Here is a 24,614-nt window from a genome sequence, read left to right on the forward strand (position 1 = left end):
GGTATCTTGATGAGGCACTCACACTAGTTAAAGCGATGGAAAAAAGTCGGTTGTAGGGTAATTGTGGGAGCTATAACATTTTGATTAATGGTATGTGTAGAGCTGGGAGGCTTACTGATGCCAAGGAATTGTTTTCTAGGCTTTTTGAACAAGGTTTAAAACCTGATGTTTATACATATAGTATAATAATAAAAGGACTTTGCAATGAAGGTTTACTAGATGAAGCATACAAAGTCTTTAGAGGAATGGAAGAGTGTGGATGTTTAATGGATGGTTGCCGTTATAATGTGATTATTCAAGGGTTTCTCTGCATAAAGATATACCAGGCAACACTACTTATTGATGAAATGGTTGATAAAGGATTCTCTGCAGATGCCACCACCTTTGAATTGGTAACACATTTATTAAAATGAAAATCTCATTCTGACAAAACTACTAAATCGTTCCAAATGTTCTAAAGGTGCAATTTTTAAGTGATATTTTAACAATCAAGACTTACTCAACAGATGGACGAGGTATTTGTCATTTTATGAGTTATTGGTCCTTTTTTATTTAGAAAGTATAATTATATTTGGAATTCCCTAGCAAGTTGTTCTATGCTTAATTCTCTGTGCATTCACCAATTTGTCGCCTTCTTCTATATAGGAAATCAGTGCAATCAGTGCATGTGGTGGTTTTTATCTTGCCAGCATTGTGTGATTCCATAATCATAATTCATAATATGCCTATTCCTAATTTGCAACTTTCTGCATTATTTTCGCATGATGATGCAACTGCAAAAAGTAGAATATAGTTTGACAGAAAGAAGGATAGCTAAAACATCAAAAGAATGTTATGTGTCCATAGTTAGATTTAAAGGGTGAAAAAAAGTAGTAAGCTTAAGACTGTTAGATGGTTGAAGTAGAGCACAAAAATTTCTCATTGGATTTTGCTTACTGTTGCAAGAAAGTGAACCTTCCAGAAAATGTCACAATAGATTATGCATAGAATTTGGGTAGCAGATACTTGCATTATAGGTGTTTGTGATATATGTCTAAATGGTTGCTACATAATGTAATGACATTTTTTGATGTAATAGTAGCTTAATTTGTTTTTCTATTTTATGTGTTTAGCCATTTGTGTCCTGCATATTGACATTTTTTTTTATGAGTAGGTTGGAAATGCCAAGCTTTTTATTGTTATTGTGCTGAATTTGCTCACATGTTATTTTTCTTGGCAGGGCCTGTGAACATATTGTTCTTCTTCATTATAGAGACATCATGAGCTTGGTAAGTTTCTATTGACCTGATTCTTTATCTCAAATTAACAAATCTCATAAAACATTAAATTTTATTTTATTGGGTAATCATAAGAATGACTTAAGATTTGTTATTGTGCCTATGTTGATGCCTTTCCCTCTTTCTTGTGAGAATCTGCTCCTGTTATATTATATGCAACTTTTCTTTTCTTGTGAGAATCTCATTTGTATGTTTTTAGTTCCTTTTCTTTAGTATTAAATGAATTTCAGCTAAATATTGCTTACTGCTTAGCTTGTGATAATGAGTTTTTGGATGTGAAAATTTATATCATCTATGGGTTCAATTCACTAACAAAGTTGTTCAGTTTTGATTATACTGTACAATCTCTTGAATATTCAATCTAATTCTATTCATAAAAAAAATATATTTCAGAATATTTTCTTATCCCATGCAAATTTTCTAATTTCTATCTTTTGCCTCATTACATGAAATTCACAATCAACCTAGTTAACTCATAAATCTCACCATTTCCAGTTGTGGCTAGTGTTGCGTTGTTTGAATTTAAATTAATTTCAGTAGCCACATTTACGATTTTAGGTAAAAGAGTTTCCTATTCTGTTCTGTGGCCTCCCAGCACTTGTGCAGGATCTAGCTGTTCTGCTCCAGGTACAAGTCCTTGTTCTACCATTCAAGAACAAGGAACTGCCTTTGATTTTACATCTGATGATGGTATAAATTTTTGAAAAGTCTGGGCCACTTGGGGTGGAAGAGGGTTTAAGGGGCTAATGGTCAGCAAGAGGCGTAGTTTTCTTGGCGTCTGAATTTGAGAGCTGAATATGTTTAGGCATCCTGAAATAGGAAGCACTGATGGAAAATCTGAAAGCTCTTCTCGTTGATGGCTTTCTTCTCGGACTGGTCGTTCCTGGCATGGAAGCTAATGAATGCACGAAATGACCTGATCTTTAATGATAAACAATGGAAAACACTAGAAGTATGAATTAATCAGTACTCTGAAGTTTAGAATTGCTTCACCAATCCATGATTAATGCAGTAATCTCTAGTATTAAGATAATTCCAATCTGGACTCACTAGCTGTTGGTTTCATTATGATAAGCTTTGAAATTCTTACCGTTAGAAGAAGTTGCTAATATGCTTATGAGTCTGTCATCAAGGATCTGTTGTTTTTGTCAATAGAGAAGGAAATTGGCCAGTTCACATTTCAAATTCTAAATGTTTTGTAGTTTCTTTTAAATTTTCTCAAGTTGTGATCAATATTCAAGAGATGATATATAGTATTGATGGCATATGTAGATTTCCCTTCTTTCATAAAACTAACATATGTGTGGCCTCTGTATCTACACATCTATCTCTTTCTGATCTCCATTCATGTGTGCTAGTTTTCTAAATGAAGAAACGAAAATTAATTTTCAGTTTTTCAAAGTTTAATTAAGATTTGAAAATCAATAGAAAAGTTCAGTTTAATAATTTTATTTTTTTCATAAAAATATTATTATAACTTTTCATAATAAAAATTAAATAATTATTAAAAATATTTATGCACAATGATAAAAAAATAATTATATTATTATAAAAGAATAAATAACACATATTAAAAAAATTTTAAAAAGTAAAAAATATTTTTTAGTCATTTATTTTTTTATTATGGAAGATAATAATATATTTTTAATTTTTTAAATTAAAAAACTATTTTTTATATAATTTTTAATATAAAAATAAAAATATTTTTAAAAAATAAAAAAAATATTTTTTACGAGTAATCTGTTGTAACATTTTGTCATTACTAGTGTATATACTGGCAGAAACAGATGCACCTTTATTGGTAGATTTCTTATAACATTAACATATGAAATATAAAAATATATTTTATGATAAATATATTTAGAATTATAAATTATTTTTATAAATAAGATTATAAATATAGTAAGAAAAGAATAGTTAATTAAATTAGATCAATTTTAATTTGATATCCCATTTGATCTATTTGACGGTAAATAAAATATTTTTTTGTCATAAATATTTTTTTAATAGAAAATAATAAACACCTATTTGATATTATTATAAGAGTTACTATTATTATTAGAGTTACTATGGAGAAGTTTTTTTAAATATATTAATTAAAAAATAAAAAAAAATTAATTAAAAATTAAATTTATGAACTTTAGTTTAGCGGTACTTTGTTACTTATAATACTCTTATTAAGGGATTGTGGGAAGCAAGGCGACCTGGAATTGCACTAGAAGTTTTCAAGAACATGTGTTCTCATGGTCAGCAGCCAGATAAAGTGACTTTTTCAATCATTCTTGATGGCTTGTGCAAACAAGGGTATCTTGATGAGGCACTCACACTATTTAAAGCGATGGATTGTGTGAGTTTTACAATTTTGATTGATGGTATGTGCAAAGCTGGGAGGCTTAATGATGCCAAAGAACTATTTTTTAGGCATTTTGAAAAAGGCTTACAGCCTAATGTTTATACATATAGTACAATAATAAAAGGCCTTTGCAAAGAAGGATTATTAGATGAAGCATACAAAGTTTTTAGAGGAATGGAAAAGAGTGGATGTGTACCAAATGGTTGCTGTTATAATGTGATTATTCAAGGGTTTCTCAGGCATGAGGATGTAGCAAAGGCAACACAGCTTATTGATGAAATGGTTGATAAAGGATTCTCTGCAGATGCCACCACCTTCGAATGTAATACATTTATCGCGCAATGACGATCTCATTCTGAGAAAACTACGAAATCGTTCCAAATGTTCTAAAGATGCAAAGTTTAAGTGATATTTTAACAATCAAGACTTGCACAACAGATGGACGAGGTATTTGTTATGTTGTGAGTTGTTGCTACTTCAATATATTTCATTTGAGTACAATTACAATCCCTCTAGTAGTTACTTTCCCTTTTCAAAAGAAACTATATATTAGCACTAGATTATGATTTTAGGTTGTATATTCACATTAACATTTATGAATATGTTTGATTGCTAGATAAAAGGACTGAAGTACTATTGGGTGAGTATGTGAATAACCTAAGATTTGTTATTGTGCCTATGCAGATACCTTTCCTTTCTCTTGTGAGACCCTGCTACTTCCCTTATCAATGCATTTTGTGTATAGTTTCAGTGTTGGCAATTCATTTATCAACCTACCATGATGAATTTCTAATTTTTATTATATTCCTAAAAGCAAAACTCGCACGCTAACTAGATAATTCCTTTTATATATGTAGAATGTATAAGCATATTTGTTCTGTGCTTAATTCTATGTGCATTTGCAGGTTTTTCACCCTTTTTCCATACAGGAAATCAGTGCATGTTGTGGTTTTTATCTTGCAAGCATTTTGTGATTCCATAATCACAATTAATAATGTGCCTATTCCCTAATTTGCAACTTTCTGCATTATTTTCTGCTTGATGATGCAACTGCAAAAAGTAGAAAGTGGATTGACGGAAAGAAGAAGAAGATAGTTATGGGTCCATGGCTAGGTTTAAAGGATGGAAAAACAAAAAAAAAAAAAAAAGAAGGGACGCGAGGGGCGGGGGGTGTGTGCGTGTGGGGTGGTGTGTAAGCTTAAGACAGCTAGACAGTTGAAGTAGAAACATAAAAATTGCCATATTGGAGTTTGCTTACTGTTAAAAGAAAGAGAATCTTCCAAAAAATGTTGGAATGTATTATACATAGAATTTGGGTAGTAGATACTTACATTATAGGTGTAAGTGATTTATGTTCAAATGGTTGCTAATAATGGAATGATATTTTTTGATATAATAGCAGCTTTACTTGTATTTCTATTTTATATGTTTAGCCACTGGCGTCCTGTATATTGTCATTTTATTTTCATGAGTAGGTTGGAAATATCAAAGCTTTATATTGTTGTTATGCACATGGAGAAAAACCCAATTGTACTGTGACCTCATAACACTTCCTTCTTGTGCAGGATCTAGCTCTTGTGCTTCAGGTGCAAGTCCTTGTTCTACCGTACAAGAACAAGGAACTGCCTTTGATTTTACATATGATAATGGTACAGATTGGGAATTCTGTGTCTTTGTAGATTGAATTGGCTTGCATGAATCGTCATGACTTAGATGTCAATAGTAGATTAAACAAATATTTAATTATTGTCAGAGTCGTATATATTTTGTGCAAAGTTTAGGATTTTTGGGAGTAGGTGTTGGAGTTGCTTATCAGATACTATTCGGTTATTGAAAGCTAGTTGTTTGCTGGTGATGTCAAATATGTATTAATTGTTTAGAAGCATATGCTCATGCAAATAAAAATGGTTAATGCTTTAAATTAAACCATTTGTAATGTTGTCTTCACCCACTAATCTACAGTTGCGAGGAAGTTTGTCACACACGTTCTCTTCCAACTTGACCACTTCCAACATATTCAAGAGAACATATAATATTTGATTACTTATGACCTCTGAAGTTTGTTGCGCGCCAGAAAATTGCTTCACTAGTCGATGATTAATGCAGCAATCTCTAGCGTTAAGAGAATTCCTGTTTGGACTTTGCTAGAAGAAGTTGCTAATATATGAACATTTTAAGATTTGTTATTGTTCCTGTGAAGATGCTAATATATGAACGTTTTAAGAAGACTTGTTATTGTGCCTATGCAGATGCCTTTCCCATTCTCTAATGAGAACAGAACCTTGCTCCTATTACAAATGATTATAAGTGAATTATTTCGTGCCTATGCTAATCGAAAGAAAAATGGATAATTCTTAAAATTAAATTATTTGTAACGTTATCTAGACGCACCAACCTGCAGCTGAAAACTCTAGGCCGCTTGGGGCGGCTGGGGCCTTATGGGGCTCATGGTCAATCAGAGAAGTCTGTTTTGCTTCGCCTCTACATTTGAGATGAGTGTATTTTCTCCAATTGGTTGCTCTTGGCACGGAGGATGTGGAAAGCACGAAATGACCTGATCTTCAATGATAAACTATGGGAAACACCAAATATCATCAACAAAGCTATCCATCTGGTCAGTAGCAGAGTTTTGACACTCCCAATTTTTTTTATTAGAAGTCTAAGGGTGGAAAATATAATTTTGGATCAGTTGAAGGATTAAAATGAACTTTATCATTAAAGTTATAGGTGGCAGCCCATTTTCACCCGACTGATGGCAACAGATAGGGTACTCGTGAAAATCACTTACTTAAATCCAAATATGATTAATATTTTCAAAATCAAATTCATCATAAATTCGATTAAAATTTATTATTAACTGTCTAAATAAGTTCTAAACTCTATTATTATTCAAAAAATTTTAGAATCTATTTAATTTTATATATTTTAAATAATAATTTATATAAAATTTTATTTTTTATTAATAATTTATATTTTGAGGAGGATGTTAGTCATAGGATTAAAGCTGAATGGTTGAAGTAGAGATGTGCCACGGGAGTTTTATGTGATCGTAAGATTCCCAACAAGTTGAAAGGAAAATTTTACCGTACAGCCATACGATCGGCTATGTTATATGTTATATGGTAGTGAGTGTTGGGCACTGAAAGAGTCGTATGCGTTTAAGATAAGAGTTGCAGAGATGAGAATGTTAAGGTGGATGAATATTACTTTTTATATTTGATTAAATATTAATATAAATTTGTTCAAATAATAAATACCTAACATATAAAACCAAACTCGTCATGAATATTACTTTTTAAATTTGAATTCTTCCTAAACCCAACTATATATTATCTAAATATATTTTATTAGGGTTTAGTCGAATCAAGTATCCACAAAAATCAATCCGTTTGATCTCTATATGAAACTTTTTAATATAATATATATATATATACATATATATATATTATCAAAGGGAACAAATTGGGACAAAACCTCCGAGTTTCTTTGAACCAAAAAAATCCATCAAAGATCAATACCTTTATTTGTCCAAAAATCCATCAATTTTTTTTTTCTCCAATCAATTTCTTGCTACCTTCACATTCTCCGGTTCAATCTTGATTCGGTTTTGGTACGATTTCGATTCAATTTTTAGTAAAAAATAAGAACTAAACTCAAATATCAAAATAAAATTATATTTGATATGATTCTATCGATCTCGAATGATTCTTCGGTTTAGTTCAAATCCCTATGAACCATGCACAGCTATATATTAATATAGTTGCATCAGTTTTTAATTATAAACCAATAATTGACAAACCATAGTCAATAATTTGATGAATCAAGTTACATTCAACAACTATCGGAAGAATTGGAATCAAAGCTAATTCATATATATATATATATAGCAATCCACTCTCGTGGGCTTTCCAAGAAGAGAAGAAATCTTTGTGGGGCTGCTTATGAAAACAATTATTTCTTTCTTTAGCGGATAATATAAATGCAGAATGTATAAGTGTGATAACAAACAAAAGGAAAAAAAAACTATAGCAGTGGAATTCATTTTAATGCATTTTAGATTATAGTTAGCTTAGGGAAATGCACATCACCATCTCTTATTGTAAAAGTTGGAGAGCTAAAGGCTAGGTGAGCAGATTTCGCTTTAAACCCAAAATCGTATCGAACCGAAAGTTAATTGATTCAATCGATTTGGTTTTAAAATTTAATCCGTTTGGTTCGATTTTATTTTATAAAAATTTCATTATTTCATTCGATTTTGAAGAAAAAAATCGATTAAACCGAACCAACCTAAATAGTAATTTTATATATTCAAATCAAACCAAACCGAATTTTATATATTCAAATCAAACCAAATCGAACCAAATCGATTTTTGAATTAATTTATTTTTATGAAAAATTTATGAATTATATTTAATTATATATATATAAATTATTTAATTTCATTGATTAATGATTATCAAATTCAAACTAAAGTTAAAATTAGACAAAATAACTTAAAAATCAAGTCTAAATTAAAAAAATCAATTAAAAATCAAAACCGATCGATTTAAACTGAATCAAACCAAATCAAAATAGAATGATTCGATTCGATTTGATTTGAACCGAATGCTTACTCTACTAAAGGCATTATCAAGCAAAAATGACTAGGTATAAGCTACACAATAATGGCAACTTAGGGTCGTGAGGAGTGGCGGTCCATTTCCTTAGCCCTGCTTTGCATATTAAGTTTCAGAGCTCAAACTAATTTTCGAATAAAAGCACAATTTTAAATGCTATTGAGAAAAGTAGTTTGAAAAAACTATTTTGTTATTTTAGTATTCTTATAATTAAATTTAATTTTTAATTTTTTAATACCCTAACTAGTATATTTAAAAATTATTTTCTCAATAGTAATTTCAATAGAAATACCAAATTAGCCTTTAGTCTCTCAAGGACAAGTTTAAGAAGTATGTGCGAATGGATTTATTGAGAGATTAAAATGTAAGGTGAAGAAAAGATCAAGGAAAAACATGAGTAGGACAGATGGGTGCAAAGTAATTTTTTTAATTTAATAATAAAAATAATAATATTAAATTAAGATAAATCACACATCAGTAATTTTTATAAGGTTCACTCTCTTCCTCGCTCGTATATTTACATGTGATTTGTTGGCTTTATTAATTTTTCTTTAATTATCATGATTTTAACGAGTTTTAAGTTTTTAAATATTTTTAATAATTTATTTTTTAATTATAAAAGATAAGGAATTTTTTTTAATTTTTAAATTAGAAAATTATTTTTTGTTGCTAATAGTTGAATGAATTTTTTTATATTTTCTCTTAATTTTTATAAAAATAAAAACAAAAATTTTTTAAAATTAAAAAAAAATATTTTCTACAAATAAATATGCCCCTAACATCTTGTCATTACTAGTGTATGTACTTCCAGAAATACATGCATCTCTGTTGGTAGATTTCTTGTAACTTTTAACATATGTATGTATAAAAATATATTTTATGAGAAATATAAATTATAAATTACTTTTATAAATAAAATTATAAATATAGTGAGAAAAAACTTAAATAAGTTAGATCAATTTTAATTTAATATTCCATTTGATCAATTTGGCAATATAAAATTTGTTTCATAAACACTTTTTTAATGCAAATAATTAATATTTATTTGATATTATTATTAGAATTATTTTTAAAAAATACTTTTTAAATATATTAATTAGAAAATAAAAAATTAATTAAAAAAATTAAACTAATGAGTTCAATTCAACGATGCTAAATTTGCTTTTAAAATTGTGAATCTCTCATTTAAATTTTAATATTAAAAAATAAAATTAATATATTTTAGTGATAAAAATATTAAAATAAGAAATTATTTTTAAAAATATTTAAAATATTTATTTTTTAGAAAATATCTTTTAATTTTGAAACTCAATATCAATGGGGGTACTAATGGTTTTTTATTGGGTCAAATGTTTTATTATTATTATTATTATTATTATTATTATTATTATTATTAGTAATAATAATAATAATCCGATTTTTTATTAGTGTTATTAAACTTGACCCTCTATATTTTATATTTAATCCGGTTAAGAAATTGGGTGAATGAATCAATGTTTCACTTGACCGAGTGAGTGGGTCAATATTTCAATAAGTGAGTTAATAGCCCATATCATTAAAAATTAATTAAATATATATAAATTAATTAAATATGACACCTATTAATATAAATAAATATAATTAATTAAATTTTAATTATTTAATATAAACCTTTAACACCTATTAAGTTATATTTAATAAAATTTAATAATATTTTTAAATTTTATATAAAAATATTCATACAATATAATGTATAAAAATTTCTATAAATATATAATTCTCTTTCTAGTTTTTATGAAATATTAAGCATACATTAACAAAAATATAAATATACTGAAATAAAAAATACATAATTACTAAATTAACTCAATTAATTTTAATTTTAATAACTTTTTATGAGATTTTAAGTTCAATTTCCTATATTAATAATAAAAAAGATTTATTAAATAATTGAATCTGTCGAGTCACATCGATTCAATCGTTGGATCAATTTATTGTCTGATTTAATTATAAACTCGAATCAATTTAAAGGATAATTCACTAATTCAACTGGTTGATTTGGTTTAGATTTAATAACTATGGTTCTTATTATCTTCCTAGTAATACATAACAATTAGCAAAGTTCAATTAAATATGAAGAAAAATAAAATAAAAATTAAAAAAAATATCAACTAAAATCACAAAAGTGATAATAAACATAGGAGAATAAAGTTTAATTTATTTTCTAAAATTGATAATTATGGATAATTAAATTCAAAACTGTAAATTTTGGTAATTTATTTCATGAATTTAATAAAATAGGTCAACTTTTATTAAATTATATCACATGTATGGAAAGCAAGCGCAAAACTTAATTATTAACAATAAATTATATTATTACCATTATAACTATTTTTTAGTTCTTAATAATTTTATAAGAATAGTAAATATTATAAAAATTTTATAAAAATTCATTAATTTTTATTAATCTTTTATATATTATATAATATTATTATAATATTATAAATATTATATTTAATTATTTAAATTGAAATATTAATTTTAATGTTATTTTAATTGATTATATAAATAGAAGTATTTATCAACTTAAATTTTTTCTATTTGATCAAAGTTCTATGTTATATTATTAACATATAATATTAACTTAATTATAAACTTAAAGGTAATATAAAAAAAATATAATAATAAGTTTAAAAATATAAATGGGTGAAAAAGTTTAAAAATTAAAATAAATTAATAATAAATACAAATTAATTCATTAAATTTAATTCATTTAAAATTTATTATTTTACTTTTTTTAAAAAAAATGATTTGTATATATTTTATTTTAATTTTTCATAATTTAAAATAATGTTAACTTACATAATAAAATTGTATATTATTTGTAAAATTAGAAAATAAAATAATTTTAAAATGAATTTTTGTTAATCATTATAAAATTTTTATTTTTATTATATTGAAATTTTAAAATTTTATATTGTCATATAATTTAATCCAAAAAATTTTAAAACCTATTTAATATATTAATTATTTAATATATGTAATAAGTATTTTTTTTTTAAATCATAGATTATATTTTATATGTTATAAATATATTATTGATTAAAATATAAATATAAATATAAATTTAATCATGTATGTTTTAATTAAAATTATATATATATATATATATATATATATATATATATATATATATAGGTTTCTCATTCTAAACTAAAATTTTAACAAAATTTTTATGAAATAATTTTAAAAAATAAAATTTAAACAAGGAAAAATGTAAACTTATATATATATATATATATAGGTTTCTCATTCTAAACTAAAATTTCAACAAAATTTTTATGAAATAATTTTAAAAAATAAAATTTAAACAAGGAAAAATGTAAACTTATATTATTAATATTTATAAGAATATTTTTATTAGTTCTAAAAGTTGGTCCTTCATTTGTACTTGTATATATATTATAATGCATAAAGTCTATTATTATAAATGCACCATATGTATTATATGTTTAAAATTTATATTATATTTCTAAAAAAAATATAAAAATATTTTTATAAAATTAATTTCAAATTTAATTATTTTTTTATTTGGTATTCAATATGATTCAGTATAATATGATTCTCGATTCTATTATTAATAGAAAATTAGAACTATATTAACATAATAAAATAAATTTATTCCAATATGATTTTTGTTACAATATCTTTTTTATTTCAATTCTTATTAATTTATTTTTATTCAAAAGAATAAAAATTATAAACACTACTATTTTCAATGTTAAAAAAAATAAAAATAGGAAAATATTAATAAATTAATAATATAAATATAATCTAATTAATTAATATATTATTAATATTACTCATTTATTTATTATTAATGCATGGGATAATATTTTATAAGTGGTATAATACTAACTCTATAATAAAAATTTTTAAAAAATCATACTTGTAACAATGTAAATATACATAGGAATAAAATTAAGTAGATTTAAATTTAATTTTAATATATACAATAAATAACTAATGGTAAATATAAATTTGAAAGATACTAGTTAATATTGTAATACAATAAAATTATATTTTTTATTTATTAATTTTTTTATTTTAATTAATTACTTCATGTAAAATTTTATATTTAATTGAAATTAAGTATAAATAGAACTAAAAATTTTAAATTTATGTTGACTCTAAAATTAAGAATTTTAAATTAATTTAAATAATAAAAATATAATTTTAATTAATTTTAAGAATAAAAGACAATTTGAATTTATATATATAATCTTAAAAATATTTTCTTAAATAATTTTTCAAAAACATATATTGTTGCTTGAATTGTTAAATATTTGCTGAATTTGATTTTAAATTTTGAGATGAGATTAAGAGTGAATTAATGGTATTTTTATTCCATTTTTTTTATTAAATTTTAATTTTTTTTTTTGTTATTTTTGAACTAGGAAAAACAGAATGAGGAAATAAGAGAAATGTCATAGATATTTGGATAGGAGATTCAGTGAATGGTTAGTTCTAACAGATGTGTTATCTTTTCAATCATTTGATAATCCCGGACTTGACACAATTATTGGAAACTAAAAGCTTTTTTTTTTTTTAATTAGCATAATTTTCTTTAATTGCAATTATGTATATAAATGGAGACCCTTTCTTCTATAAGTAAATAATAATAATAATAATAATAATTTAATTAAGTGAAGAAAGGGGTAATTAGTTTTTATTGTATATTGTTCACTTTCTTTTCTTATACTCATTTCTAATATAAGCTTTATAACTAATTTAATAAAATCATGAGAAGTAAAAATTTAAGTGAACAATCAATACTGATCAACAGATGGACGAAGTCTTTGTTATGATGCTGAGTTATTGGTACTTTTTTTTTTTCTGAAACAGAGTTATTGGTACTTAAATCTATTGCATATGAGTATAATTACAATTCCTCTGGTTGCTTACTTTCTGTTTTTAAGACAAATTGTATATTAGCACCAGCATTATGTTTTTAGGTTGTATATGCACATTAATATTAATTAATATGTTTTATTACTGCATAAAAAGGAATGAAGAACTATTGGGTAAGCATATAAATGACTTAAAATTTGTTATTGTGCCTATGCAGATACCTTTCCTTTTCTCTTGTGAGAAAACCTGATCCTATTATGTCATATGCTGCATCCTTTATCAGTCCATTTTGTAAATGGTTTCAGTGTTGGCAATTCATTTATCAACCCACCATGATCAATTTCTAATTTTTGTTATAATTTTTGTTTCTTCACCACTTGTTGCCAATTGTTTCTCATAAACTTCTTACCTGTGGCGTCTCTTTCGCTCCAAAATGCACCACACAAACAACAAACGCAGCTCCAATGGTGTCTCCTTCACTCTTCCAATTTCTAATATTATGTTATGAACCTTTCGCTTTCTTCTTAGTTACTAATTTTTTTTTGAAATTAAATTGACCGCTTGCACATCCCTTACTTCCTAATGAGTTGCAACATCTCTTGCTTCCTAATGAGTTGCAATTGGACACCTCATAAGCATCATGCAATAACAATATTGAAAATGAATCACTCCATGAGTGGAAATGTTGCACATGAAAGGTCTGTATAATCTTGTATAATCTTAAAACACATATATATACAATTAACAACAAAAGTGTCGGGAAGAAAATTTTTCCAGCTGAAATAACATATTAAAAGTAAAATGTCTAATGTCCATATACGTACCGATGGGTTAACAACTGGGTGCCATCCCAAGCTCCACACCATTTGACATGTTAAGAAATGGGCGGCACCATTCCGAGCTTCCCATCATTTTAACCTCTTGGGCTTGATCATAATAACGCTGAGCGAGATGGAGATCAAATGGAAGTCCTTGACCATGCTCATGCATGTATCCAAGGTTGAACATGGCTTGTGCATTAGATTGAGATTTGGCATGCATGTATGCCTCTGCAGCTCGTTCGTAGTCCCTCTCCATTCCCTTGAAAAAAAAAAAAGAAAAAAATCCCTTAAAATTAGAATTGAATGAATGATTCAAATTTTATAGATCAGAGGGTGTGTTGGTGTTGTTTAAGTCAAAGACCTTGGCTAAGTTTAGTTTACTATAAATTTACGACACAAATATGTGAGCTCATGCATTTAATAGACAAGTCTCGCCACATATTTTGTGTTATGAATCTATGATAAGTCGGATTTAGGTAAGAAAAAACCAAGAAACATACCTGACCATAATAATAGGCATCACCAATCCGCAAAGCAGCATGTTCATTACCCTGCTTAGAAGCTTGCCACCAAAAAGAAAATGCACGCTGATGCCTTTGTGTATCTGTGCAAAATCCAGATTCTCCCATGCACATGCTATGCTCCTCATATTTGTCAAGAATCCATGCAGCGTTACTCTGGGCAATCTCATAGCCCAGTTCAGCCATCCTTGAATACAGTAGGAATGCCTTGCCTACATCACCTTTTAGGTATGATTCCAGTGCCCATCTAGACAAGGTACTCCATGGACCCTGTTCCGCAACCAATTTATATAATGCAGTAGCCTGGAATGAAGAAAAGATCAGTTGTAAATAGATGACTCATACATACTAATACCACCCGCAACATTTGCTGGAAGATGCATTCTTAAAATATAAACATAATTAATTTACCCATTCCCATTTTTTACTTGACATTATGATGTAGAACCATATTATTAGGAACCTGAAGGTCCTAAACAGCCACTTACCTAGACAATAGAGCTAAGATGTATGATGCAGAACTACCAGACATTTAGGATCTGATTACCATAAGTCAAATTCAAACATATCCAAAAACTGAGAAAAACTACATACAGTTTTCAGAAATTTAACATGCACGACTACTAGCCAATCATAATAGAAACTTATGTTTAAACACTGAAATCATGTATCAAGAAAGAATCCAATCCATGACTATCAGCATATCCAGTCCCATCAAATACCATCTTCAAAGCACACAATCATCTTATTGGAATAGTAATGGCAAAATTTTAGATTATGCATTAAATCTCTATCAATACTTCTGTAACTTTGCTATATAAATATATATGTGCGTGTGTGTGTGTGTGTGTGTGTGTAATGGAGTTGGAGTAATTGATTTGGAATGCTTGGGGCCTGCTGTCCTCTCCCTCCTCGTTCTCTCTTCTACTTCTTTCCCTCTGCTGCTACTAACTTTTCCTCTGCTGCTCAGTACCTTGGGTACTGTTCACATATGCAACAATCTCCTACCAGTTTAATGAGGTCAACCTTTCGTTTGTTGCATTTATTGGTCATAAGGATATAAGCTTATAAACAGGAAGCAAAGGTGAAGGATAAGCAACTGGATTTACCATAATGAGATCCTTCTTAAGTCCCACACCCATATGGAACATCTTTGCTAGTTGGTAAAATGCCTTTGGTTGACCTGCATTAGCAGCCTCTATAAAATATTTGCACGCCAGCTTTACATCTCTCTTTACCCCAATCCCTTTAAGATACATTACTCCGAGATTGTAGCGCCCAGCAGCCTCTTCATTGTCAGCAGCTTTCTCAAAGTATTCTTTTGCCTGTAATTGAAGGAATTGATTTGCGCGTTATCAGATATTAACCATTAATAAAAGGCCAAAATGTAACAGTATATATTGGAAACAACCCAAAAAGCATCCACAACATGCACCTAGCTTTAATAAGCTCACAATGAGATAACACAATGGCAACAATAAAATGTAAAGCTATAGTCATATATGTGCCCAAAAAAAAAAAAAAAAGCAAGCTTACTTTGGTATAGTTCATTTCCACTCCATAACCTTTCACAAACAAATACCCCATGCCATTATAAGCTGAGTAAAGTTGCTGCTCTGATGCAAGTTTAAAGCAGCCAATTGCTTTAGTATAGTTCCTTTCAACTCCAGCTCCTCTTGCATATATCTCACCAAGGAGTTCCATTGACCTGGGCTCCCCCTTCTTCACAGCCTCTGAGAACCATGATAATGCCTTTGCCTGATCACGCCTCAATCCTCTCAATCCAAAGTAGTAAAATTGCCCAATTTTGTACATGGCTTCAGCATTGCCCTTTTGGGCCTGATATTCCAAAATCTGGAAGTCTTCATCCTCCTCCCCTCGCGACTTCCTCAGAGCCTCCTTGTTCTCCTCAGCTCCATTGTGAATTCTAACCGGTTCAATCACAGGTGAATCCTTTGAGATCCAAAAACTTTTCACAGCTACTTCAGCTAACTCAGCATACAAATTAACGGCTTTATCGTACATCTGAAACAAAGCAATAAAATAAAAAGAATAACAGCATGCATAACCACAATATTCCATGAAGAACTAAGCTTGATTAAGCGAGTTTGGGTACTATCAAACCTAGTTAAATTGCTCAATCTATTTAGAGAGTTAACTGAAGGGACTACTCACATCTTGTCGTGAATAAGTGTATGCTAGAACCATCTTGGACTGCAAATTACCTCCTTCAGCCGCAAAATAATGATAGAGAACCGCCTTGTCCTCATTCCGCTCCCTCATCTGTCCTAGCCCATACAGAAACCCCAACCCTGACTGAGCGTGTGGATTCCCAGTCACAGCTGCCGCCTCGATCTCCACCGCAGCCTCCTGCATCATCCTCACCTCCCCACGGCTCACCGCCCACAACATCTTCTTAACAGCGGAGTAATACTCCGCCATCACCGGGTCCTCCGTGGTATCAAGAACAGAGGAATCAGGCTCAAAGATAGCGCACCAAGAGCCAGGGTCAAGCTCGTTGTCGGGCTTGAAATCAGAGTAGCCGAATTCGTCCCACTCCAGCGGAGAGTCAGGAGAGGAGTATGCGTCGGAGATGAGATCATCTTTAAGGTCGCCTTGGGAAAGAACAAGAACGAGAGAGCGAACGAGGAGAGAAAGAAAGAGGAGGGAGAGAGTTAAACGAAACATCTTGTTGCCCTGGATGAAGCAGAAAGATCAGTGGCTGTGTTATTACTTGATTTGAAATGTTGTTAACTGACCTTGCACGTTGGTTTGACTTTGGTTTTTCCACTATTTCTTTGACTTTTGTTGTGCGATTGGTGTTTCTTGACAATATGTTAGTTAGGTCCCATGCATTGGTCATCCCGCAAAGACCGAATGAAGCTGATAGGGATGGAGAAACTTTTCAAAACAGGGAATACAGACAAAAATTTTATGGAACAGCTGGCTAGACCTTTGTATCGACAGGAGCAACGTTGCCGGTTTGGTGGTTAGACTGGCAAAGAGATTTTTTCTAAATAATATGTGAGTCCTAATATTTATATCTTAGTTCTATATTAAGAATTTTTCTTCATTAATCATTATAACGAACAAGAGTTGAAAGCCTTGATTTTTAAAATTTAATTTCACCTATTGTTTATTGAAAAGGTTTAATTTATTTTATTTTTAATTTTTTTATCTAATTTAATTTAAAAATTTTAACTTAAATTTAATTTAACTTAAAAATTAAAAAATAAATAAGAAATTAAATTTCTTAATTTTTAAAATTTAAATTAAAAAATTAAGAAATTGAATATTTTAATTTTTTATTTAAATCAAAAAATAAAAAAAATTAACTCATAAATTTTAATTTCTAAGCTAAATTAAACTTAAATTAAAAACTTATGGATCAATTTAGATAAAAAATTGAAAATAAACTAAATTAATAACTACATAGTTAAATTAAATATTTTTCTCCTTGATTTTATAATTTTTTTTAATTCCCTATTTTGAAAAAATCCTCAATAAGTGTTCACGTCAAAAACCCACCCACAGACTACACTAGCGTAGGAAGATTTAAGGACATGAGAGGAATTGATGCGCTAAAACTTTTTTTTTTTTTTTTGATAGAATTGATAATAATATACATGTACAAATTCACATGGACCACAAACTCTGCACACAACATGCAAACAGGGGATCACAATTATTAAATAGGACAGCACAAACCACTTTTTCGACTACAATTAACAGACACAGAAGCCACGGATAAACCCCAATTCGAGGGAATGCCAAATTGAAAGTCAAGGCAACCAAATGAACCAAAACTTTTTTTAAACAAATCGAGCGTTAAGCATTAGACCTAGAAAACCCATAAATAAACAAATAAATATATTAATTAGAAGCTATTAAAAATTATTTTTACGTTAAATTTAACATAGTTTAATTGAACACATTTGACCAATCAACAAGTGCCAAGAAAATAAACTTTACAGGTGAAATTAAATAGAAGTAAAATGCCTAATGTCCATGTTTGTCCTGATGGTTTAAGAAATGGTGCCATACCAAGCTCCCCATCAAATTCAACAGCCACTACAAGCATTTCAACTAGTAATTTGCCAAGGCTCATGGTGAACATGGAAAAGAAATTTACAGGAATAAATCAGAAATAAGAGTATAATACAAATTAACCTAAGTACTGTTTTACCCCCCTACACAGTTTTGCAGTTCCACCAAACATAACACCCTACAAAATCCACGTTTCTGTATAAAGATAAGTCTTTGGACTGATGAAGATAATACTTTACATGGTAAGCGCAAAAGACTATATTTACAGCAGAACCTCAGATTGATAACTTCATTAATCCCAGATAGGTCTTGAGCTGCACCCACAAAAAGATGAACTAGTTCAAGTATTAATGGAGGAGTAGCTGTCATCTTCATTTAAGTTCATGAATTACATTTAGTAATTATGTTTTATTACAAGAAAAGCCAAAAAAAAAAAAAGCTAATTTAAGGTTCTGACCTTAATCTGCGTTGTGAGATTGATCATGCTCAATAAAGTCTAATGCATCTTCCTTGGAGACAACATTAACACGGCTCACCCTGTTCTTATGTGTGACCCCATATATCTTATCAGCAACTTTCACAAGCTCCGATCGGAATGTTGTTGTTATAAATTGTGTATTTGCCATGTCAGCCAGACGACGAATCATATCTAGCAAACAAATGGTCAAGGATGTCCCACCCACATGATACCTCAGATGAACACAAATTCAAAATGCTTTAAAAATGCATGCACAACTACAAACCAACAGTAGTATTCCTATCATCAGTACAGGTGCGAGTCAATATTTTGCCACATAAAAAGATCAGCATGCTCTGAGAAAGCAAGGACAGACCTACTGTCATTGAGAAGTTATCCTCATAACAAATGAACAAATCCAGCTTCACTTTAATAGGTTGCCCGTAGGAAGAGACAAAACCCTTCACATAGATGATTTGTTTAGTTTCTTTCTGAAAACATTTTCTGATTGTACGATTTTCACATAATTCAAAGGGAAATCAAGAATTATACACCAGAGAACATTTTGGTAACAGTTGAAGAGTTAAAAGAAACCAAGAGGATACCCTGAAAATGGGCTATGTCATTCCATGAGGCATGAGGAATGGAGAATGTACGAGGAAAGAAACAGTGTACAAAGATCGAAAAGATTGCTTTCCCCCATTTCCCAAAATAATAAAAAGGGTTAACTAAACAATTATCAGATATCATTCAAGCAACAGTGACGTCACAATGACTTCTGTTAAGAGATGATTCTCAACCACCTAAACCAATGATGATTAGTAGGAACAAATATCAAGAAAACTTGCAATCAACTAGCCATGACATTTAAACATATCTTAATTCTAATAAAGATTTCAACATGAAGCTGACTGCTGATATTAGTGAGGTGATAACTTAGTGTTCCATAGATTTCTCCTCGTACTGAAGTGAAGCTATATGAGCTATAGTACAAATCTCCCTATTCATGATCACGAGTAAACAAACTCCCTGGGCATAGGTTAATGCAGCTACAGACAAATAGAGTTCATGAAAGGAAAATAGATTTTAACAGGTATACATTTAGCTGCATAAAAGTTTGAGCCAACAGATAAAAATAATGGGGAAGAAGATCAACTCCCCACTTGCCTTAAACTCATTGCCAAAAAAGCACAGAGAGAACAAATAGAAGAAGGGTAAAATCAATAAAAACTTAAAATTGGATACTTCCAACAGCAGTTCTGTACTGGGGGTCCAGGGCTGCATCTATCTCATCAAATAGATAAAAAGGGGCAGGATCACATCGTTGTATGGCAAAGATCAATGTCAGGGCAACAACAGTTTTCTGACCCCCTGACAATTGCTTCATAGATTGTGTCTCTCCTTGCCCTGTAAAGGAAACCTAAACAGCAAACAACAATTTTAAGTGCAAAATACTTAAATTACAACTTGCACATGTCCTAAAGTACTGAATATGCCATGGAAATTTTGCACTGTCTTATGCTTGCCCATTAACTAAAAGAAAAGGGAAAAATGCTGAATAAAAAATAAGATATAGAAGAATTTCATAGAGAACATCTAATTCAAACAAGTAATAACGCATGCAAAATTTAAAAATAAAAATAAAAAGGTGCACCAACCAACATTTACTATGCATGCATAATAAATCTATCTCCAATAAAAAGTAGTAAATTAATAAAAAAATAAATACATGCCTTTACTTTCACGCCAATGTATTTCTCAACTCTCCCTTCCAAATCTGCTTCACTAGGACCATCATCACCATAGTCATCATCACCTTGATCACCATCCTGCAGAAATGCAATTGAATTAATAGCATCCTTTTCACATTAAGAACATATATCACAAATGTAAGACATCTCACTTTCTAATGTACAATCAATTTTTTCAAAGGTTGAAAAAGCTCAAGAATAATGCCAATTGAATTTGGACATCAGTCAAAAAAAAGGGAACCATAGTAGCCTTGAGATAAAATATCAAGGAAAACAAATGTTTATGAACATTAACACATAAATTAGGATATTTCTTAAAGAAAATTTGAAAAAACCAACATAGCTAAGGATATAACATATAAGAAAGGGACATGGTAAATTGAGAACCAACTAAATGAATTTTGTGGTGTTTTTTACATCGGTTTAATCAATACTTGGGAAGAACATACACATCAGCAGGCTACTATTGCTATTCTCATACAAGAGGAAGAAAGGTAAAGCTTGGAAGAAATTTTGTTGGAAAAAAATTAAGATCAATGAGGGCGAACCCTTTCCCAATAAACTGAAGCAACAAATGAACCAGGATTACTTCAAAGGGTAAATTATAGGATGACCCTTGAGGTTTGGCAAAAACCATCGGATGGTCCCTGTTGTTTGAAAATGTAACAATTTAATTGTTTAGGTATGATTTCTTTAACAATAACACCCATCCAAAAATTTGAGACATTAGCCAAAGAAAAAATAATTAAAAAAAATAAAATCAGAAGTTCAAAAATTTCCCTGTTGACCATGGTTGCCTACTTGAAAATAATTAAGAAAAGAATTTTTTTTTTTTTAAAAAAAAAGGAGAGTTTCAGGGGGCTCGTGAGTCGAGATAAAGCAGAGGAGAATTTTTTCTTCTCCAGCCAGCATCGAGTGAAGTAACTCCAATGCTCTTGCTAGCACCGCCCGACACCCCCCCCCCCCCCCAAAAAAAAAAAAAACCATGGTAATTGCAAGGCCCCCTCTTTTGCAGTTGTGGCGACTGTGAGGTTTGAATTTTTGGTTGCAAATCGAGCAAGGTTGAATATACCATGGATGTGGCGGAACAGAAATTCATGGGATTAGACGAACAGGTATGGTTGAGACAGGCTGAAGCGAAACCCAGAACTTGACATTTCTTAATTCCCAACCATGGCTACGAAATTTATTGATTTCCATCTTTAAAGAGTGCATGAAGGGGGGAGGGAGAAAGAGAAAAACCAAGAGAGAGAGAGAGAGGGAGAGGAAGGGAAGGACAGAGAGAGAGAGAAGAAGCAGAAAGGCGTGTGGTGGGTGGGGAGGAGGGTGCGAGAGAGAAAAGGAAGATAGAAAGACTAATTTACTGAGGTGATTTGGTCTTGTCACATCTCACTAAGCTTATTTAAGTTGTACTTTGGGTGTTTGCGTGTGGGGTGGTGTGTAAGCTTAAGACAGCTAGACAGTTGAAGTAGAAACATAAAAATTGCCATATTGGAGTTTGCTTACTGTTAAAAGAAAGAGAATCTTTCAAAAAATGTTGGAATGTATTATACATAGAATTTGGGTAGTAGATACTTACATTATAGGTGTAAGTGATTTATGTTCAAATGGTTGCTAATAATGGAATGATATTTTTTGATATAATAGCAGCTTTACTTGTATTTCTATTTTATATGTTTAGCCACTGGCGTCCTGTATATTGTCATTTTATTTTCATGAGTAGGTTGGAAATATCAAAGCTTTATATTGTTGTTATGCACATGGAGAAAAAACCCAATTGTACTGTGACCTCATAACACTTCCCCTTCTTGTGCAGGATCTAGCTCTTGTGCTTCAGGTGCAAGTCCTTGTTCTACCGTACAAGAACAAGGAACTGCCTTTGATTTTACATATGATAATGGTACAGATTGGGAATTCTGTGTCTTTGTAGATTGAATTGGCTTGCATGAATCGTCATGACTTAGATGTCAATAGTAGATTAAACAAATATTTAATTATTGTCCGAGTCGTGTATATATTTTGTGCTAAAGTTTAGGATTTTTGGGAGTAGGTGTTGGAGTTGCTTATCAGATACTATCCGGTTATTGAAAGCTAGTTGTTTGCTGGTGATGTCAAATATGTATTAATTGTTTAGAAGCATATGCTCATGCAAATAAAAATGGTTAATGCTTTAAATTAAACCATTTGTAATGTTGTCTTCACCCACTAATCTACAGTTGCGAGGAAGTTTGTCACACACGTTCTCTTCCAACTTGACCACTTCCAACATATTCAAGAGAACATATAATCTTTGATTACTTATGACCTCTGAAGTTTGTTGCGCGCCAGAAAATTGCTTCACTAGTCGATGATTAATGCAGCAATCTCTAGCGTTAAGAGAATTCCTGTTTGGACTTTGCTAGAAGAAGTTGCTAATATATGAACATTTTAAGATTTGTTATTGTTCCTGTGAAGATGCTAATATATGAACGTTTTAAGAAGACTTGTTATTGTGCCTATGCAGATGCCTTTCCCATTCTCTAATGAGAACAGAACCTTGCTCCTATTACAAATGATTATAAGTGAATTATTTCGTGCCTATGCTAATCGAAAGAAAAATGGATAATTCTTAAAATTAAATTATTTGTAATGTTATCTAGACGCACCAACCTGCAGCTGAAAACTCTAGGCCGCTTGGGGCGGCTGGGGCCTTATGGGGCTCATGGTCAATCAGAGAAGTCTGTTTTGCTTCGCCTCTACATTTGAGATGAGTGTATTTTCTCCAATTGGTTGCTCTTGGCACGGAGGATGTGGAAAGCACGAAATGACCTGGTCTTCAATGATAAACTATGGGAAACACCAAATATCATCAACAAAGCTATCCATCTGGTCAGTAGCAGAGTTTTGACACTCCCAATTTTTTTTATTAGAAGTCTGAGGGTGGAAAATATAATTTTGGATTAGTTGAAGGATTAAAATGAACTTTATCATTAAAGTTATAGGTGGCAGCTCATTTTCACCCGACTGATGGCAACAGATAGGGTACTCGTGAAAATCACTTACTTAAATCCAAATATGATTAATATTTTCAAAATCAAATTCATCATAAATTCGATTAAAATTTATTATTAACTGTCTAAATAAGTTCTAAACTCTATTATTATTCGAAAAATTTTAGAATCTATTTAATTTTATATATTTTAAATAATAATTTATATAAAATTTTATTTTTTATTAATAATTTATATTTTGAGGAGGATGTTAGTCATAGGATTAAAGCTGAATGGTTGAAGTAGAGATGTGCCACGGGAGTTTTATGTGATCGTAAGATTCCCAACAAGTTGAAAGGAAAATTTTACCGTACAGCCATACGATCGGCTATGTTATATGTTATATGGTAGTGAGTGTTGGGCACTGAAAGAGTCGTATGCGTCTAAGATAAGAGTTGCAGAGATGAGAATGTTAAGGTGGATGAATATTACTTTTTATATTTGATTAAATATTAATATAAACTTGTTCAAATAATAAATACCTAACATATAAAACCAAACTCGTCATGAATATTACTTTTTAAATTTGAATTCTTCCTAAACCCAACTATATATTATCTAAATATATTTTATTAGGGTTTAGTCGAATCAAGTATCCACAAAAATCAATCCGTTTGATCTCTATATGAAACTTTTTAATATATATATATATATATATATATATATATATATATATATATATATATATATATATATATATATATTATCAAAGGGAACAAATTGGGACAAAACCTCCGAGTTTCTTTGAGCCAAAAAAATCCATCAAAGATCAATACCTTTATTTGTCCAAAAATCCATCAATTTTTTTTTTTTTTATTTTCTCCAATCAATTTCTTGCTACCTTCACATTCT

General features: G+C 29.8%; 3 protein-coding genes and 1 long non-coding RNA gene across 7 annotated transcripts in view; 2 read left to right on the forward strand and 2 right to left on the reverse strand.

The window, feature by feature from the left end:
- The first annotated feature begins 92 nt into the window (after positions 1–92).
- LOC131172030 (putative pentatricopeptide repeat-containing protein At1g12700, mitochondrial) lies at positions 93–5,309 on the forward strand. The gene is made up of 9 exons (XM_058132976.1): positions 93–392; positions 507–515; positions 646–695; positions 1,220–1,268; positions 1,884–1,967; positions 2,097–2,153; positions 3,460–3,952; positions 4,536–4,600; positions 5,196–5,309. Exons 1-9 carry the CDS (start codon positions 93–95, stop codon positions 5,307–5,309), a joined length of 1,221 nt encoding a protein of 406 aa, XP_057988959.1.
- LOC131171796 (pentatricopeptide repeat-containing protein At5g16640, mitochondrial-like) overlaps positions 1,068–24,614 on the forward strand; it is a 72,714-nt gene continuing 49,167 nt past the window's right edge. For all 4 annotated transcript variants that reach the window (XR_009142438.1, XR_009142436.1, XR_009142435.1 and 1 more), the window contains exon 1: positions 1,068–1,268. The gene's annotated coding sequence lies outside the window, so the exon portion shown is untranslated. The remainder of the gene's footprint in view (positions 1,269–24,614) is intronic.
- LOC110650146 (ERAD-associated E3 ubiquitin-protein ligase component HRD3A) lies at positions 13,822–17,222 on the reverse strand. The gene is made up of 5 exons (XM_058131742.1): positions 16,654–17,222; positions 16,015–16,503; positions 15,588–15,803; positions 14,458–14,781; positions 13,822–14,216 (listed from the first exon to the last, which is right to left on the reverse strand). Exons 1-5 carry the CDS (start codon positions 17,164–17,166, stop codon positions 13,968–13,970), a joined length of 1,791 nt encoding a protein of 596 aa, XP_057987725.1. The 5' UTR covers positions 17,167–17,222; the 3' UTR covers positions 13,822–13,967.
- Positions 18,559–20,402, reverse strand: LOC131171797 (uncharacterized). The gene is made up of 3 exons (XR_009142439.1): positions 20,228–20,402; positions 18,983–19,174; positions 18,559–18,839 (listed from the first exon to the last, which is right to left on the reverse strand). It is a non-coding gene; the product is annotated as an uncharacterized LOC131171797 (long non-coding RNA).

This window comes from Hevea brasiliensis, chromosome 13 (assembly GCF_030052815.1).
Source record: "Hevea brasiliensis isolate MT/VB/25A 57/8 chromosome 13, ASM3005281v1, whole genome shotgun sequence".
Taxonomy (NCBI): domain Eukaryota; kingdom Viridiplantae; phylum Streptophyta; class Magnoliopsida; order Malpighiales; family Euphorbiaceae; genus Hevea; species Hevea brasiliensis.